Source organism: Acipenser ruthenus, chromosome 11, assembly GCF_902713425.1.
Source record: "Acipenser ruthenus chromosome 11, fAciRut3.2 maternal haplotype, whole genome shotgun sequence".
NCBI lineage: Eukaryota > Metazoa > Chordata > Actinopteri > Acipenseriformes > Acipenseridae > Acipenser > Acipenser ruthenus.
In genome coordinates this window covers 35777334-35797353 of record NC_081199.1, presented here as the reverse complement: position 1 = coordinate 35797353, position 20020 = coordinate 35777334, and the positions used below count along the sequence as shown (strand labels likewise).

Sequence of the window (20020 nt, the reverse complement as noted above, 5' to 3'; positions counted from 1 at the left end):
ATAATAATAACAAGTATTGTGCTGATTGTTCCAGCATGAGTAGCAATTGTTTTCTTTATAGTTATTGTTTTACCTCCTCTCTCTGACTCGTTCTCTACTCCTTAACTTTCAACCCCGTGCAGCCAAAGCTGCAGGTTCTTATAGTAGTGACCAAGGTATTAACTAGCTGTAAATTATCCTATTAACCCCTCGGTCACGTTTTATACAGGTTTAATTATTCTGCGTGACTGTCAGCTAATTAGATAATCAGTAGCTGACAGTCATGCATTTTCACAAGGTATTTTTATAACAATAACAAATAATGGCCGACGGCACCTCACTTGTCCTGCCAAACATAATACATAATAAAAATAATAATACAGCAAATACAAAATAATACAAAACATGGACAGGGGCGGGGAGTACCCCATCACACAGTAATAAAGACATCCTCAGCCAATCAAAACCCCAGATTTCAGAACATTCCAATAGATTTTATTTTGGCATAAGTGGCGTGCACGTTAGACTACCAACTGAAAAAAAATCTAGACACGGATAACTGCATGAACTATATATTTTGGGGACTCCTTTGTGCGTTAGCTTCAGAAAAGAAATTATTTTTTCAGATTTAATTGCAAACGACAAAGATTTAACTCACTTTAAATGCTGAAAGATCATGTATTTTGGATTTATCTGTTAGCTAAATGTTGGATGCCAAGTGTAAAATAAAGATTTAAGTTCCATGTATTGTTTCACTGATTTATTTGTTAGATTCCCAGATTTAATGTGTCAGCTAAATATTGACTTGAGTGTAAAACAAAAACAAAAAAAATATTTAAAGACTTAAGCATTTTGTTCCAGAATGAATTGTCATATTGTCTTTAAATGCTGAATTTGTGATATGCATTTTCAATATGTATTAGTTATATCTGAAAAATGATATGTTTGGGTTAAATCTATGCAAAATGACATGATTGAAGTTAAATCCGAAAAAAAAAACTAAATATTTTTTTTTCATTTGGCGCCCCATAGATATAACCTAAAATTAAATGTTAACATACCTGATGTAATACTTACAAACAAAAAAAACAAAGAACAAAAAACTTAGAAACATTTGTCTTAGTGTCTGAGCTGGGTGATTTATAACTCTGAATAATCAGAATACTAGGCACAGGTCTTACAACACTTGTATCCACAACAGTTATATTTAATGTATCTACCAGATGAAAAAGACTAATACATCTTTTATCTATCAATTCCTTCCAGTTTTTGCAGTTGCCTGGTATCAAATCATCTCTCTGTGCTATATCTGAGCAGTTGTCTGCTACGTGCATTGCTCTTGAAATGGCATGACTTCTCAGATCATATGTCTGTTTTTTTTTTGTGTTTTTTTTTACAGCTCCCCAGCTGGATTTTAAATGCAATATCTGAAATGTGAACACAACATAGTGTAATAGTGTGTACTATATCTGGGTTGTACCATCACAGATTCCAGGGCCATTTTAAAAACAAAACATGTGAAGTAGGTTATCTGTTTACTGCTATTATTATTAAAAAATGAGTATTATAAAACATGTTATACAAGTTATACCCCAGAGTGTGACATGGTGTTTGTGGATTACAGGGATACACCCAATGATCTCCTTGCTTTCTAAAATACCAGTGTTAATAAAAGTTATCTTTTTTTTACAATGCACCAGCAAAGGAAATACATCTACCAGAAGGCACAACAGCAAGTCATTATTTAGCTTTCTAAATGTGTAGGCGGATTACACTATATCATTATACTGTATGTGGTTACTTTTTCCACACACAGCAATATTTGTAACTCAGATGGAAAAGCCACCAAGAAATGCTTCTACTTATATTCATAACTGTGTACACTGCCACAATGTTTTTTAGATGTCCAAACCTTGAATTATTATTATTTATTTTTTTTAATGCGAGTGTATAACTTTCAAAGATTGATTTCTAAAGATAACAGCAAGCTATTTGTATTTGCTGTTTTGAGAGTGGTATTCAGGATCCCTCTGATGAGAACTGTAACTTTAACTTGAGTTGTTTTCCTCCAGTTGCTTTCCAATACGTCTGTATCGTTTTGTTATTGGCAGTGATGGATAGTGGTACTGTTGTTTTATTTTAAAAGCACTGATAGAAGGGCTTTGGCACCCATGTTTGAACAGCATCAGTAACACCATCACTACTCCCATATTTGTTGTGTAGCAGATCATTTTATTCTTTGATTGATTACTTTGTTGTTGGTTTATTATTTATTTTTTACTTTATACCACAGTGTACATATACAAAATGCTGCGTTCTGTTACTTTCTGTGTTAGACTCTCTCCAATACAAGACAGAGGGATGTCATAGTTCTAAACAGATAATGTGGAAAATGTTTGATATTCATGAAACTGCATGACCGTTGTTAAAGAAACCACAGATGAATATCAAATTATTAAAAAAGCACAAATAAAGGCTGAATAGATCTACTATTTAGCTAGAATTGTTGAAAAATGTAAAAGTAATACATTAACTTGCCGACAATGTAATATTACACATTCTAACAAAATTAAGGAGAAAGTTTTTAATAAATACATTGGAAAGATTCCTCCATATATCCCCAGATTTTGACACTTTCAATATCTAAGTTAATATTCTGAATTTCAACAGAGCACATTTTGTACAGTATGTATAATACTCTTCATGAGCAGTTATCCCACATTTATTAAGTAGGAAAAAATCAAGCTTACCTGCTTTCCAGGAGTGTTTATCTTTTTGGGCCTCCAAATCTGCCTGGGTGTGTATTGCCAGAAGCGACATAAACAGAAGTAGATAACTCTGACTCTGCCATGTCCCGGCAACTAGACCAAACTCATCACGCAGAATCATAGTCCAGACAAATGGGTCTTTATCCTTTCTTATTCCTAAAATACCAAGACAATAACAAGTTATTAGAAGTTTATTAAGGGTCTGTTTATCACTGAATGAATAATAGAAAAATAATGGGTTAGATGGGTGAAATAAATGGAAGTTCATCATAATGCATTCAATGCTGAAACAACAAATACAAACATAAAGTTAAAATGTTACCAATATCAGGCAATAATGTCAGTATAGAAACACAAATTATATATATGCGTGTGTGTGTGTGTGTGTGTGTGTGTGTGTGTGTGTGTACATTGCAGTATTTGCAGTATTTGAAACAGTACATAATGAGAAAATAAATGGAAGAAAAATGTAAAACCTGATGATGGGGCCTATGCAGTAAAGTTTGTGTTTTGAACATATATGTTTATCCAATAAAGGTACTTTATTAACATCAAAACACCACCATATCTCGGGAGCAAAGACCCTGTGCTACAAACAACTGCTGGAAGCATCATTTCAGTTTTCTCAAAAATAAATTAACATATTTGTATTAACTGTATTGTATTTATATCTATCCTTAATCCATCAGAAATATAGCAATGATACAACAGTGTAGCAGGAAGAGAAACAGCTGGGTCGTGCATAAGTTAAAGCATGGTAACCCTCAAAACAATAATGCTAGATACTGTATCTTATAGGTCTGCAATTTGGTAAAGGTGCTGAAATATAATTTATGCATTAGTACACTATTTTAATTCTCTATTTTGAATGTGGTATTCAGAATCCCTCTGATGATATTTGTAACTTAGACTTGTGTTTTCATTTCAGTAATCCAGGCTTGTATATGGTGAAATGTATGTGGGTAATGGAATGTTAATTAAACAACAATTGTAGAATGTATCTTTTTTTTCAAACCACTGTATAAATGAAGAAAGCACACATTGCCTTCATTTTGCATGGTTTAAAACACCATTAGCACCATAAATAAGAAGCAGAATCCATACAAAATACAGTCTGCTCTCAGCCGTTGACTTGCTATGTGCTTGATTTTCTCCTGAAAACCATCTGTCACCTTGTGTTTCCCAAGGTTGGTTCCATTGCATGAAAACCAAATTGTATCTGTTTGCATTTAGTGAAATCAACTCAGGCTACATTAGCTTTAAAGAAAAGTGTTTCCTCTGAATGCATACAGAAGCATTTGAGGCAATTCTTAGAGGTAAATTAGTACACCTGTTCAAAATTGCTGACGTCCTGAATGCAGTCCCATAAGATTTGCCCAAAGCATACAAATACACAAACAGATCCGTATTAAGGAGTTCTACTTTATGAATGACACACAAGACTGCAGGGCAGAAGTGTGTCACTCACCCCAAAAGACTTCATGCTTTCTCAACTTCTTCTATGATTGTCAGCACTTGTAAGGGTTTGTTAGCATCAATCTAGGTAAGATTTTAATATTCTAATGAAGTCATGCAAGGATGCCATCAGTGACTAGTCTCTCTATGGTTTAAGGTGTACATTTAGATTATATTATATTATGCAAATACATATTCAGGGATATAGCATTTGCTTCTCATCCTGAAAACAGGTGGTCCCCTTCATTAAGGTTTGATTATGCCAATACAACCACTCAAGTGCTTTACATGGCAGCTTTCCATCCGCTCACTTCTCATCAACTGCAAGCATTCAAATCCCTCCCGAAAGGACTGCACCGGTTGGAAGACAGATCCATGAAGATATCTATTCCCAATCCTTTTAACCATAGGAGTGCCCTGTGTTTATTCATTTATCGCAGTGGTTTTCAACTTTTTTTTTTAAAACAGTACCCCTTCTGTCAGAAGGTTTCAGCTCAAATACCCTACAAGTTTCGCTGCTCCACTAAATGGTACCACAGCTGCAATAAAAGTACTTTTTTCTTTTATTTAATATAGAGTTTATGTCACAACAGTTTGGGACTGACAAACTGCTGGTTTAGGACAGAATACCAAATAGTAATTCCTAAAACTTTTAATTACAATGGATGCACAGAATAAAAAGAAAGAATTTTGGAATCTCTTTGGTAACACGTGTATTCACTTTCTATTCTGCAAAGTTATTATAAATAATAAATAATAGTCGGCACTGGTAATGTTTACCACATACCATTATAATTACCATCTCAGCATAATTATGTGTGCCATTTAAAATGCGTACAACGTAAAAAAACATTAACCTCATCAGAAACAGTGTTGTCCAAAAGCGATATCTTTTTAACTTGATTTGTTTGCTCGCTGCCAAACATTACTCCACAAATGTCCACTGTAGCAGGGATTCACTGATTATATGTGCTTTCTTGCATTTTGCAATTTGGAGTGATATGAGATACAAGACTTTGAGAGCACTTTTAGTGACTTTCATGGCACGTGTAAAAACCTCCTTCTGGCGTGCTATTTACCAGCCGTCAGTAGGTGATCAATATCCTTACATACTTTGTTTCCAAGTGCCTTTTTTTTCTTTTTTTTTTTAGTAGTCGCCAATTATTTTTATTGTTTTCTCCCCAATTTAGTAGTGTCCAATTATTTTTAGGATCAGCTCACCTCTACCACCCCTGCGCTGACTCAGGAGGGGTAAAGATGAACACACGCTGTCCTCTGAAGCGTGTGCCATTAGCCGCCCACTTTTTTAGACACTGCAGACTCACCATGCAGCCACCCAGAGCTACAGCGTCGGAGGGCAATGCAGCTCTGGGCAGCTTACAGGTAAGCCCGCAGGCACCCGGCCAGACCACAGGGGTCGCTGGTGCACGGTGAGCCGAGGACACCCTAGCCGACCTAGCCCCTCCCTCCCTCCCTCCCGGGTCGTGCTCGGCCAAATGTGCGCCACACCCTGGGAGCTCCCCTCCTTGGTCGGCAAAGGAATAACCTGGACTCGAACCGGCGACGTCCAGGCTATAGGGCACATCCTGCACTCCATGCGGAGCGCCTTTACTGGAGATTGGAGAGCTCCTCCAAATAAACAACGCATTTGGGTATGGGTTTATCTTTGTGGCCCAAACATGTAAATCTTAACTGCAAGCAGACATCAGTGAAAAATGTATTCATTCGAGAAGCGATACATAGGATAATCTGAATGTACTCTATCAAACACTGAGAACAATTCAAGCAGCCGCTATTGCTGTTAACTGAAAATGCAGCCGTGTCTAATGAAACCCGTTCAATTGAAATCATGCATGGGTACAGGTGGATGATAATTAGAAACTATAGTCAGACTGTAAACTTTGGTCAGCTAAACAAAAATAAAATATGTATGTGGAGTGGCTTAGAGATAATACAAAACACAGTTAACAAATCAATTCAAGATCATTATTTCTCTTAGCTGTCCTGCGTACCCCCTAGAAATACCCCAAGGGTATGCATACCCCTGGCTGAAAACTCCTGGTCTATCGCATTACAGTATTTGTTTATTATGCTACATCAATACCAGCCAGGTTTCTCATCTCTTATATACATTGCACCCTGTGGTTAACTTTTAACTATAACTCGTATCTGTGTTTCCATGGTAACCCCGGAGACTGATGACCTGATTTCAAAATAACTTTTTTCACCTGCTTTTGATTCTTTCAAATCAAACAGATAAAACATAATAATAGTTAACATTAAACAAATGAGGTGTATAGATTTGACAGTAAGCACAAGCTAGATACATGAACAGCAGTATTGTCAAAACAAGCCATTTTATAATCTCTAAAATACAGAGACAGATAATGAAAAATCATGCATTTAAGGCATAAAACACCCCACAACAATACATATAAAAATATGGAGACCGCCATCAAAATGTAAAATGTGATTTTAATGACAGCAATGATGTATGACATATCTGAATGTTTGTGGCGTACAATACAATTCAGGTTTTATTTTTAATTTATTTATTTTTGTACATCACTTTCTGAATGTATTTCTGCAATGGCCTTGTAATATTTTTCTTATGTAAAGATATGCACTAGTGACTGAATGATAACTGATTATGTAGTCTTGTATTCACAATTACTACATCATGCTTTTTTTCCCCCCTTCTACAAAATGCCAAATAGTTAATCTGAATATCATTTATTTGTCTTATTTCCGAGGGTCTGTGGTATTTCCACTTTATAAAGCAATGTTGCAACTTCAGGGTTTTGTAAATGTAATTTAAATAGCGTTCTGAAAATTTAAATGGGAATTTCTTGAACAATAACATAGTCAGGTCAAATGTTGTTTGCCTTTACTGCATCTCAGTACTGGAATGATTAACCAGTATTCGGTTTGAATAGAAATGTTTGTGTCAAGACCCCCTGCAGGTCTTGGGAGGAAATTGTATGTTTTCCAGCACCACAGGTAAAAAGAGGAAACTGACATCAGTATGCAGCACAGGGAGGTGACTGGGGCGGCACACAGGCCAAAGGTCAGGCAGCAGGTTGTGGATTCTTAAAGATGGAAGGATTTGATTATGCTAGAGATGTGGCATGTCAAAACGCATGGTTGTGTGGAGAGTTGCAAGCAGGTCATGGATGATGCAGGATATGTCACGACCTTGCTTGGAGCAGATCACAATCATGTGTGACCAGGTGCTGAGAAAACTGTCAAAGGTGTCTGAGACAAGCAGAACAACCCCCAAGGCCTTCAGACAATGCATTAACTTTGTCAAAGCTTTGTCAAAGGAGGGAGGATAATGTACAGGAGGGTAAACACTCTGATCAAATGATCTTCAATGACAATGCGGTGGCACCAAAATGGTAATGATATTGTTCAGTAAAGGTAGTGGTATGAGCCATTAGTGGAATGGTATTACCACATAGGTAGCATTTTTGACATACAGTATAGTATCAATAGTATCACAATGGCATGAACCACAATATTCCATTGCAATACCATGGCACAGTATAGGACCAAATACAATATTTGTCTGAAATGCATTATATTAGGCATTGCTACGAATGTTAATACAATAGATAATACAATAAAACCAAATCAAAAAATCATACTGTAATTCATCATGGAACGTTTTCACTGAAATGATGGTGGTGGTTATTTAATTTCAAATGAAAGCAAAAAATATCTGTTTGTGTTGATATTTTGGAATAAAAGCTACTTTGTTGGGGTGCATTTCACGCAGTTTCTATAGTAAAACCTTTGATTTTGGCTTGGTGAGCTGTGTTTTGTTGTTACTTTTTGCTTTATAAAATAAACCTGCAGTCCTTAAGTCCTGAGTCTCCTTATCTGCCTCCTGACTACCTTAGACACCCAGCCACTCTACCACAGGGGAATATAAATGCCAACAAGCTAGCGTCCTAATACAGTAGCACTCACAAGACAATTAACTATTACCCAGAAGCTGAAATTTATTTAGTAAGAGCATCATTAAAATGAGAACCTCAAACACTGGCCCTTCAAAGCATATATAGCTTTAAATACCATTTTATCCTTCCTTTCCCTGGCTTTCAGCTTGACGTTTAACCATTATTATATGGCTCTATTCTGTGGTTCAACATGAACCTCAAGTGACACCATGTGCATTGGAGTTCAAGTACATTCCAGGCACATACAATTGGCAGAATCCATCATGTGTTTCCAACTACAGATATCTTTGAGATCCAGCATTCCTGTTGATATAAGCTGTACTGCAATACTATTGCAGACTGCTGGATTCTATAAGCTATGTCTATAGAGTATTTAGAGACCTAAACTTGGTTGGTGGTTGTACGTTGGCCAAGTGCTAACGGGCTGTCAGTTAGTCGTTTGGATTTCCAATAAAAAAATAAATAAATCTGGCCTTTATATATTCGACTTCTATTATTATTATTCATTTCTTAGCAGACGCCCTTATCCAGGGCGACTTACAATTGTTACAAGATATCACATTATACATTATTTCACATTATACAGTTATCACATTATTTTTACATACAATTGCCCATTTATACAGTTGGGTTTTTACTGGAGCAATCTAGGTAAGGTACCTTGCTCAAGGGTACAGCAGCAGTGTCCCCCACTGGGGATTGAACCCACAACCCTCCGGTCAAGAGTCCAGTGCCCTAACCACTACTCCACACTGCTGCCCTAAATGACGGCTATTTGGCAATTCAAATTTGCATGGCCAAATAATAGTCTACCTGCTTGCCTTTTGTTTTTTCAATAGGAACAAATTAGTTGGCCATTCAAATCTGAATAGGTAACTGGCTGCCAAGTTGGCTATTTGGAGGTCAATGGATTGTTTCTTACTGAAAATCTGAACGAAATGCCAGTGGCCAACGCCCAACAGTCAGCTAGTTTTAGTTCCAACTAGGGTACTTCGGTTCCTGATTCAAGAGAAAATCATGTGAGTATGGATGTTTCATTGGAGTGGGGGGGTCACTAAAGTGGCTTCTTCTTTTAACCTTACCTGAATTGGAAGCCAGACAGTCATCACTTGTACAAACTGGAAAATGTACAAATTGTCACTCCCTTACAGCGACCCTTCTGATAAGATATCTGACACTCTTCGTTGCTCAACGCAGACTTGTTTTCCTCCAGACACATCATCCAGCAGCTAATCCTCTGTGACTTCCCCCTGGATGATCATGGCTTGAAAGATGTGCCTGTTAAATCATCCCCGACAGCAGCCAGAGATAAACCTGTGGCAATTGCTAGGTCAAGAATCCATTCCTCCAGGGACTGTCCCAAAATTACTGAAGCTGAGAAAATAGAGAGAACTTATTCAGTGAGGGAATAAAACAAAGTCAATATGCCTTTCAAAGGCTTCTATAGAGTGACAGGCTTAAGGTATTATAACATACTCAAGGTTAGCTCATCAAAAGTGACTCCAATTTAACTTTTGTTATTGTAGAAGATTGAAAGAAGGGATGTATGTTGGACTCTAAATTAACCCTATTTTTAATTCATGAACTTACTTTTCTGAACATTAGAGTGGCTTTAGTTAATGATAATCTGACAAATGAGTGATGTTGGTTCAAGCAGAAAAAAACGTGATGAGATTTCTAATATTGAAAAACATTTAATTTAAATTGTAAAATAGTGACAGAAATAAGTAAACATGTATGTTAAGATATCCCTTAATGTTTAATCATTTAAGTTATTTAAAATTTGTAAAACAATTATTGATCTAATTTACTTGATTCATTAAGCTTTAAACTGAATATTCTGCAATAAAAATGCTCCAATTAGTAAGATTTTGTAAGGCAGTTAATAAACAATAATGTAAATTATGTTTAATTAAAAAGACAATTACATAGGTTTGTGGCAATTTTGCACTGTTTAAAAAATATAAAAATTATTGTACTAGACCAGTGGTTTACAAAGTGTGGTTAGAGGCCAACTTGTGATCCATGAGTAAATCCCAGGTGGTTCCTGAAATATTCCCCCAAATAAGAAAACTGCATTTCCCACTTCCCCAAACATTTTACAAAAAATAACTTTGCTAAAGTTAACAAATGTAATATTTCTCAATATTCACCAATACCGTTATAATTAGTAGCAGAAAACATAGATATGGCCTGAAGCCAGTAGTGGAAAATATTTAAATCCTTGGTGGTCCCTACCTGGAAAACATGGGAAACCACTACATTAGGACATCTGTAACACTTGAAGCATTTTGAGCAGCAGGAAAAATTGTATGGATTAAGCCATTCTGCGTATCATGAAGTTAGCCAGTGCAACTGGCAGAAAAATATCAGGTCTAGCATTTCTGGAGCTAAATAACAGGGATTAGCTTGCCAATTTAGTATTATCTAACAGTACATGTTCTCAAAATTATTCCAAACACCATGCATTTAGTCAAAGTTTTGCAACACCAGCCATTCTGCCACTCCACACTTCATTTCTTCCTTCACTTTGAAGCCTACCATGAGACTACAACCAATCCAATCACCGGTTCTATTAACCCCATACAACCTCTCACCTGCCCTGTAACCATTGCCTTCCAGTTTCAAATTCTATTGACTTAACATTATGCACCAGTGGTCTCAACACTTCTTTGACCCAGCATAATTTCCCAAGATGTGTACGCGATTTGCCTTTCAACTGTAGTGTCTCAAATTACTTTTATTTACTTTCTCTTTATCTTTAGTTCTAAAGGGATCATGGGATAAAATGGCTTGAAGCCGAGAGAAGCAGTTGTCCTTCTTTCAATACACAATCATATACAGGATCAACAGTCGCCCACTTTTGTCACTGATTTGTGAAGATAATGAAAATGCACAAACAGTATTAGTGAAAATAGAAACATGTTATTTTAAGTTGCATTAATTGTGGTTTAAAGGTGCATTGAATGTTGTTACAATGTCAGTACAAACTATGTTAGATGAAGTAATTATATTGTAAATGAAAATCTTCACATGTAATACATTAATTAATGTTACAGTACAAACCCGGACGCCCTAATATCCAGTTTTAAGTGAAACGCATAAGAAACACCAACCTCTCTTTAATATTCTTCTTTGACATACCGTATAAGGGTACATTTTGTAGTGGAATTTATTTTGGCTTTATTGGCGGTTTGGATTGGATCGCCAATAATACTTTCACCAATCAGAGTGTGGCATACAGTGTGCACTGATCTGTACATTTTTATGAAATTTGCCATGACGCAATGGCTGTAAAATAATAAAGACCGTCTGTGACGGAGTACACCCCACCCCTGTGTTATTTGTATATATATGTTTGTATTATTATTATTATTATTATTATTATTATTATTATTATTATTATTATTATTATTATTATTATTGTATTTGTACATTCATTAATGACATTATTGTGTTTATGTGCGGGCGGTCGAGCACCGTCCGTCTTTTATTATTTACTGTTTGAGACCGGCGAGAGAGCCGGTCTTGTAATGTGTAGTCGTGGGGATGGGGTTAAAACCCCATACCTATAACTCTCGTGGGAATGTGTCTGAAGCCATTGCACCCTACCTGCAGTATCTGTTTCAGTTCCTGCTTCTGGCCTGACGTCACCACACACACTATCCTGTCACACCGTCACAAACGGGCTTTTCAGGCTCAAATTATTTGTTAAAAAAAAAACAGACAGGATCGTCGCTTCAGAAATTGCATTGATTTACTACAGCGTTACTCATCACCACAGCTACTTGTCTCAGGTAAGATTAGCCTCTAACTTACCATGATATAGCTACTATTTTTCTGGCTTGCAAGTTCAATTGATAGAAATATCAAGAGCGCAATACTGTGTATACTGCAAGATAATTGATTTGTACTGAGATCTGGTGGTATTGTGTTAAACTGTATTACAGTATACAGTTTTGATAGAGCTAGGCTGACTGAGAAATATGTCCAGGTTTGGTCTGTGGAAAAGGTGGCAACCCTATGTTCTGGTGAGTCACTTATAAGTGTGGATGTGTTAGAAGCAGTTGAAGCACAGCTGACTTTTCTTGGCACTATCATGTTGATAAATCACAAAGTAAAAGGACAAGGATTCAGGAGAACAAACAAATCATGTATTAGAGGAGGTGTACAGTTCAGAAAGTCTGCATCACAATATAGTTCTTATATTCAGTGCTTCATTTTAATTCAGCTCTTGCTTTTTAACCCAAATACATTACAATATGTTGTATAACTACGCAGAAGATATTCCTTTCATGAAATCTGAATAAAACACTTTTGCAATACAAATTAAACAAAAAAAATTGATCCAAAACAAATGCATCATGAATAAAATGAACAAGCTCTAGAGACAAAACTTAATTAAACAATGACAGGATTTGCTGTCAACAGAAAAATAATTATCTTCCTGTTTTATTTGCAGCACTTTAGTCTGGTAATCTGAAATACATGAAACTGTTTGAACAAGGGAAATATAAAAATATGCACATGTGTATATCATTTCAAACAGTCTAAATTAACAGGCTGGCAAAAAGTGGAATCTAGACTGTGGTGCATTTAATTTCTATGCAAATGTTTTTGGTACAAAGTTTGCATTACATTTGTTTAAACAGTTGAAGATTTGTATTATAAACAGCTGTAAAGTTAATGTAGGATGCAGCAAAAAAAACCTTTCTTTCATGTAGTAAAATAAATCAGATATTGGAGCAGGTTCTGAAACTTTTTTTTAATTTTTTTTTTAAGCAGAGCAATACTTTGATATTGCACTGTATGTATATGTTTACAGCGATATCAGTGCCTGCGGGAATAAATCCAGTTTATTACCCTTCACTCACAATGTGCTTTTTATGAAATATCTGCAGGCTATCAATTTACTATTACCACTCACTACTGGGCCGGTAATCCTGATTTAAAAAAATAAAAAAACAAGATGACACAATATAACAGACAGAATGATTCTTGGTGATAAATCTCTCTTCCGACCTGTAAGGGCGCTGTGCAAAGGGAAGTACCCTGGACTGGATGGCCAGACGATTCATTCCCAGGGTTAAAAGGAAGTCGGTCATCTAGAAAGGGGGCGTAGCGAAGTGATCTGTTCCTTTTGTATGGTTAGAGCTGAACTGGAAGGAGACCGTGTATTGTAATCGTGAGTGTTTTATTCCATTGTGTCTAAAGAATTACTGTTAGTTATTATTAGACGGCGGAACATGATTGGGAGCTGTTGCCAAAGGCCAGCACTTACCCGGACATCACTGCACTTTGTTTCACGAATAACTGTATTTACACCGCAAGCACTTTAGCACTCGCTGTGGACTTGTGTTTGTGTTTTGTGATACGTGTGGGTGTTTAGGAACGGGACTGTTAGTATTACAGGACCAACACAGGGATTAACAACAGAGTAATACACACCGCTGTATTGCCTGTTCTCATTGTTATTGTTTCCTGCCGTTTTGTCATCAGACTTTTGGATTTACAAATAAAATAACATTGCACCTGGATTATAGTTGTCTGTCTATTCATTGATCACGGCTGCATTCCTGCACCTGCACACTGTTAAGCACTTTGCCGCACAGAACTATAATATCGAGCAGATAAAACGTAAAGCATACAGCAGTCATATTACATTGAACTCATACATTTGTGCAAGATCTAGCAGTATATTGTAGTTGCATTAACAAAATGTTTTGAATTTAGTTGGTAGCTAACTGCTCATTGGGACTACCCTTTATATACACCTGTGACTGGAGCCTAACTAATTATCAATTATTCAATTGACGGCCCCCACCACATTCTCACATGTGTTTCTGGCAGGGAGGTGCTGCCACACACACTAAAACATCTAAAGATTTGTATGTATAAAAAAGTGTGTGTACTTTATAACATAACACAAAACATCTAGTAATGAGTGATTAAATTGAAATTGTAATACACTTTTATTTCTTGTTAATATCATCTTCATAGCACGCTTATAAATGCTTATTAGTAGATAAATAATCGAACTTGCTCCTGAATATCATAATCATATTATTTCTACATGGGGATCTCAGTGTTTCTCTTTTTAAAAGAAATTCCACTTGGAGTTTTTAGCTTTGTCTCTTGGTGATTTGTACTAATTTGATAATTGGGCAACATCGACCCAAGAGGCAGTTGACCTTCTTCCAATCAGTATGATACACTGAGGTATGTATCACTGTGAACTAAATCTGCCATTGGCTAGTTTTGTGACCAGTTGTTTGTTTCACTTTACCTATTTGTATCTCAGGCAACAAAAACATAAAATAAGACAGGAGCAGAATTGTCTCATGAAAGTATTTAAAGGCAAAAAAAAAAAAAAGGAAAAGCAAGCAAGCTCCCGAACCCAGTCGGGTTCAAGGGCAGAGCTCTTGTCACGCCTTAAAACAAGGCTTTGTCATCTTTGATTTTAATTGGCCGGTTGTTCCAAGTGGAATAGAAATCTTCGGTTCTGCTCCCACTACAGCCTTGCTTGGATTGCTTTGAGAAAGAGCAAATAAGATTGTGGAAAATGGAATGAAAATAAAATTCTTGTGGTTGGTATTCTAATTAAAAAAAACAACAACATACAAATGAATTAGGTTTCCAGTCCACAGGACTGAAGAACACGGCAAAGCCCTAATTAAATCCAGCCTCTGAGTAAGGAAAGATTACAATGTGTTCAAGATGTTCCTTCTCACAGCCTACTCTGGTTAAACAGTTTATAATTAACAAAATACCTTGAACTGGCACTAATACAGCAGACTCAGCTGTGATATGATAAGAGAGTACTGAAAATGCAAACGCTTCGAGGTGTCTCTTAATGCCAGTCGGGAAGGGAGGGGTCATTTTAATCAGATTACGGTAGCTGAGGTTCATTGATAAAGCAGATTGTCAGTCTACCTGTCACCTCGCCCGGACAATCTGAACAGCTGTCTCCCAGAGTGTACCACTTTAATTGTCTCTGTGTGTATTTAAAGAGGTGCTGAGAGAATACATATAGCAGTGGTAAGTGAATGGAAACCTATTACATCTATATGTATGAACAGTTTTAAGGAGAGTGGAACCAGGGATGAAATGGAAGATCAGGATGATTAGTGTTCTAAGTTCCAGATGCATTTCTGACTTTTTTTTCTTATCTATATTTTAAAATGCTCAGGTATGTGCTACAATGGATATATCAATATATTCTACATGCATTTCTAATAGAAATATGGAAGAATTATCACATCTCTCCTTCAGTGTACAATCAAAGAATATGAATAGATGCCAGGAGAGTGATGAGACCCAATTCTTTTCATTGATATAGTGGTAGCATTTAACACAGTAGCTTTAAATAATTCAGTTCTTAAACAATAAGCCAAGTGTCTACTTATTGAACAGTGCAAGTAACTGTTTTTTTTAAGTTTTCTTGTCTAGCAAGTACCGTACCCAGTTTTGTGTTTAGTTTTCTAGATTTTAATTTAAATTAAATGGGTGAAACCCATGTATCCCATTTATCCACCTATATATACACAATGAAAATTGTAAGAATTATGACAACAAAAAGAAGACAATAGTCACATATAACAAAATATGTTTTCAATTGTTGAGGCTAATTATTAGTTGCACTACAACTTTCACCTGGCCTTACTGGTGTTTTTATTATTATTATTATTATTATTATTATTATTATTATTATTATTATTATTAGACTTTATCCTTGCTCGGACTGTGCTGCCTTATCATTTCAAACTCTAGTCATGCTCCTGTTTCTATGGTTACTCCTCTAAACATGACCCGTGAGCAGGGAATGAACCCATAGAGAGGCGGAATTGTCCCTGAATGGATGACAACTCTAACAGAATATGTGTGCTAGCCTTGCCTTCTTGAGCTAAAATGCCATCCAACAAAATGACAGCTGCTTTATTATAGGGTGGTAATGTATTTTAGTCAGGATTTATTTGCTTTGTAGCCTGAAAGTTTTTGTTTCATTGACTAAGGACGGTAAACCACAAAAAAGTTGGGGTGGGGGTAATCTCTGTATTAATCTGAAGCTCTGAAAATAAAGATCAATTGATGTTTTATAGCGAATGGTCTGCTGACATAGTGTTATTTTTGAATGTCACCTATTTATTTAATGCAGTGTAAAATCAAATAGAGGGGAACTATGTGGCACAGTGAATGTGAATGTTGCCCTTTGCCAGCCTACTGCAATCTTTACATAAGTGTAAATTCAAGCCTTCAAAAATGGAATTGCATGTCATCTTTTAAAGGTTATTGTATTTATGTGTGTGTGTGGGGGGGGGGGGGGGGGGGGGTTGTAAGCTGCTATCCTTTACAAACACAGGAAGGAGTACAGACACTAGGAGCCAGAGGCCATGCCGTTTCTTCAACACAGCTACGTCATGTAAATGATAAACATTATAAAGCTACACCAACTGTTATAAATTCTTAGGCCTAAACCAGTATTTTTCCTTATCTTTAAATGTACAAGCTTTTATAACAGAGGGATCTTTAGAAGAGTTTAATTGTTTGGGGTTGGTTTCCCTCACAGGTGCCAGTCAAGGCCAGACTGCCACTTGTTGACCCAATCTCTGTCCTTCTGGAATGTGGGTGCCTTTTATACGTTTCTATCACTCTGCACACCAACACAGCCCTGCCAACACTCATCAGCAGTGTAGGTGGAGTCTCGAGCTCTGCTGTATCTGTACACCAGTTCATAGCAATGGCATAATGTATCATCCCTGTGTTTTCTTTCCAGAGCTTAAAATAGGCATGTTTGGAGATTTATTTATTTATTTATTTTTACACAGTTAAAATTGATTGCAATGTAATGATCATAGTGTAATGCAGGTCTCAGTTTTCCAGCTACAACTGCCACTTATCTGTGCATTTTTTTCTTACTGAGACAAAAATACACTTCCTGATCTTCTGTGATCCCATTGCAAATCTCATGTCTCGAAATGCACATCGCACAATAAAAAAAATAACACAAGGGCCAACAGACCTCGCTATAGAAAAATAAAATACCAAAATTGTCAACCTGGGAAAGGGCATAGAGCTGTATGAATGTATTTCCACGATTACCAAAAGTGAATTTTTAGGCATTTCACAACAGACTTCCCTGGGTAATCGCCAAACATTTTAATCTGTGTATACATTTATTTTCACTATGTTAATTGTTATAGTCGAGATACAGTATACACACCTCCATAACGGACTCTGATAAAACCCTTGAAATCTCAGCAGCAAGTCAGCTCTCTGTGTCGCTCAATCTATCAGGCTTTTTCTTGTGGTTTCTAAGATCACAGCATCAATCCCACTGTTGGAAATTAGTCTAAAACTAAAGTATATTACTTCTCTTATAACAATTCTAGTAGTTATAGTGCTATTTATAGTGTAAACCCAGATGGCCATGTTTTTGTAATATCATTCTGAAATGTACACAATTGTTGTAAACACCCTTTTTAATGCAATGCATGTTTAATTAATATTATGATTCTTGTTATGTGTTACAGCCATGAGCATAGCCACTGCTTAATTACCATCAAGTCGCCCCCTGGCGCAGAACTTAGACCTGTGTCAAAATAAAAAAAAATTGGTGAAAAAGAACTGGGTCATGTTTTTTCAGGAGTAATAGTGCTATTAATATAGCATACTATCTCTGTTTTTGTTGTAATGTAAACATAGCCAGTGTTTCTATTAAACATCCAACAAATTGAGTCAAATTGATAACCTATAAGTGCACAACATGATAGTATTATCAAGGTCAACTGTTACAAGCTGGATTTAAAAATAAATAAATATACAGAGTCTGACGATGCAGACTTTATTGACAATGCAAAGACTAATTTTTTGGCTCAGTGGGATGCCTTGCTTTAGAAAGATCTTTCAGCAAAGTGTGTGTTTTTTCTTACCATCAGTATGGTTTCAGCAGCCCATCTGCAAGGATAATTGCCAAAGGCAGATGAAAGATCAGAAGTCCACTGAAAAGTTTAAGTGAATCATATTTATCCAATTTAGTCTTCTGTTTTGCATTGTAACTATAGGCATGTATTAACTATTTATTTAGGCATTAGTCATTGAAAATAATATAACCCCCAGCTCTCATTACATTTAGAATATGAATATCAGTCCATTTTCTTGTATATTCTTACACTGTTAAAAAAAGGACAGGGTGACGTGTGACTATCTGTGTTTTTCTTTTTTAAATATCCTCAAGGCAGTGTAATTATCCCCATCTGGATGGACATTCCCTGCACAGATTCTTGAGGGTATCAGAATCTAGGTCATACCTGACTATGCTTGGCTCCCAAATGTTTGGGCTGCTGAACGCTACATTTTATATAAAAAGAAGGAACACTGAAAATAGTTAACAAATCAAATTATCTAAACTGTGGCTAGTCTAAATCTGCCACATCGTTAAAAGAAAATCGTGTAAAAAGGAAAACCAAAATCTATAACAGTGTGTTTTGAGTCTCTTTGGAAGCAAGTAAAATGCTAGATTTCTATTTAAAACTGTATGGAGTGACAGTATTCTCTATGAGATGAAGATCCTTTAAAAGCTTTTTATTCCTTTTAATTTGCCCCAAGAAAAAAAAATCACCCTTTGCAATTAGAGTTATACAGGTGTGTTGTGCACGAGTGGCTATTTTCTTTAGTCAGTCACCAGCACTGTTGTGCTATTCTTTGGGGGAAAGCCTCTGAGAAGCCTGTGTAAGGCTTGTCCTGGGTGAGTTGATGTTATAAGCAGCCTCTAATAAAGTATATACGTGGGATCGTAGTGTCACTTGGGAAATCAATGATAAAAGTAATTGTTTCGATCAAATGAATTGACCCCACTGTGAAGTATTTTTTCATGGCACAGACACCTGTATTTTGTATGCATATCCTTAGTAGATACCAAAGTACACACAGAGGAAGAATTTTAACAGTGGCGATATTGAAAAACTTTGCCAATCTTTTAATATTACTGAATTTCTTATGACGCTAGAAGTTAAGAAGGAATTTGTCAAGACCAATCCAGACTACGTATTGTATAAAGAGGCAAGCCCTTTTTTAAGGTTGTCTCACAGCCATCAGCCTCACAGATTTCAGATACAAGTCAACACAAATTATATCTCAGCTGGGAATAAAGGAAACATGTATTTTTTCTCACATTTGCTATTCTGACCTCTTCTCTTTCACAGTGAGGTGAACGATGGGGTAGATTTATTAAATCAATACTGTGCATACAAAAAAGAATGTGTAACAAACCACCCTTTTTATAATTCTATCCTAAATATACAAAAGTGACATAATAGAAATAAATCTTTCACAGATTACATTGTATATACAAACAACACATTTCCTGTAGTATATTGTTCAGTTTCTTTCATCCACTGCTAAGTACTGCATATGGCGATAGTAAACATAGTAAATTAACATCAAAACCATTAAATATGAAGGATTCAAATGCATTTCAAAATGGAAGTGTTGACTTGTATAAAATATAGTGTATAATATAAAAATATTGATGCAACCTAATGATTGTTGCATTATCTTAAGGTTACATAAATCAAAATGGCGCAGATCATGTATCAAAACAGCCATTGTGCTGCATCATTGAACCCTGTCCTTCTGACCTTCCCTGCTGTCATGCCCATTACAGTTCAATTAATGACAGAGTCCTGCTGTTGCCAGACGGAGCATCTGCTGTGCCCGTCTGGCAATGATTCAATAAAATCACGCCGCAGGAAGATATAAAGTTGAGTGTACCCATCAGATCCACGTTCCCCCAAGAATACAGATTGACTCAGTAAAGGCGGAAGACAGTGACCTAGTGAATTACCGTATGGGTTCATT

At 36.2% G+C, this 20020-nt stretch overlaps 1 protein-coding gene across 2 annotated transcripts in view; it reads right to left on the bottom strand.

The window, feature by feature from the left end:
* The window catches only part of LOC117426516 (thrombospondin type-1 domain-containing protein 7B-like), a 144357-nt gene that overhangs the window by 104331 nt on the left and 20006 nt on the right, over positions 1-20020 (bottom strand). For both annotated transcript variants that reach the window (XM_034044162.3, XM_059033829.1), the window contains exons 2-3: positions 9247-9538; positions 2730-2903 (exon numbers count right to left, since the gene is read on the bottom strand). In XM_034044162.3, coding sequence (XP_033900053.3) covers positions 2730-2868 — 139 coding nt within the window. In that variant the 5' untranslated portion in view covers positions 2869-2903; positions 9247-9538. The remainder of the gene's footprint in view (positions 1-2729; positions 2904-9246; positions 9539-20020) is intronic.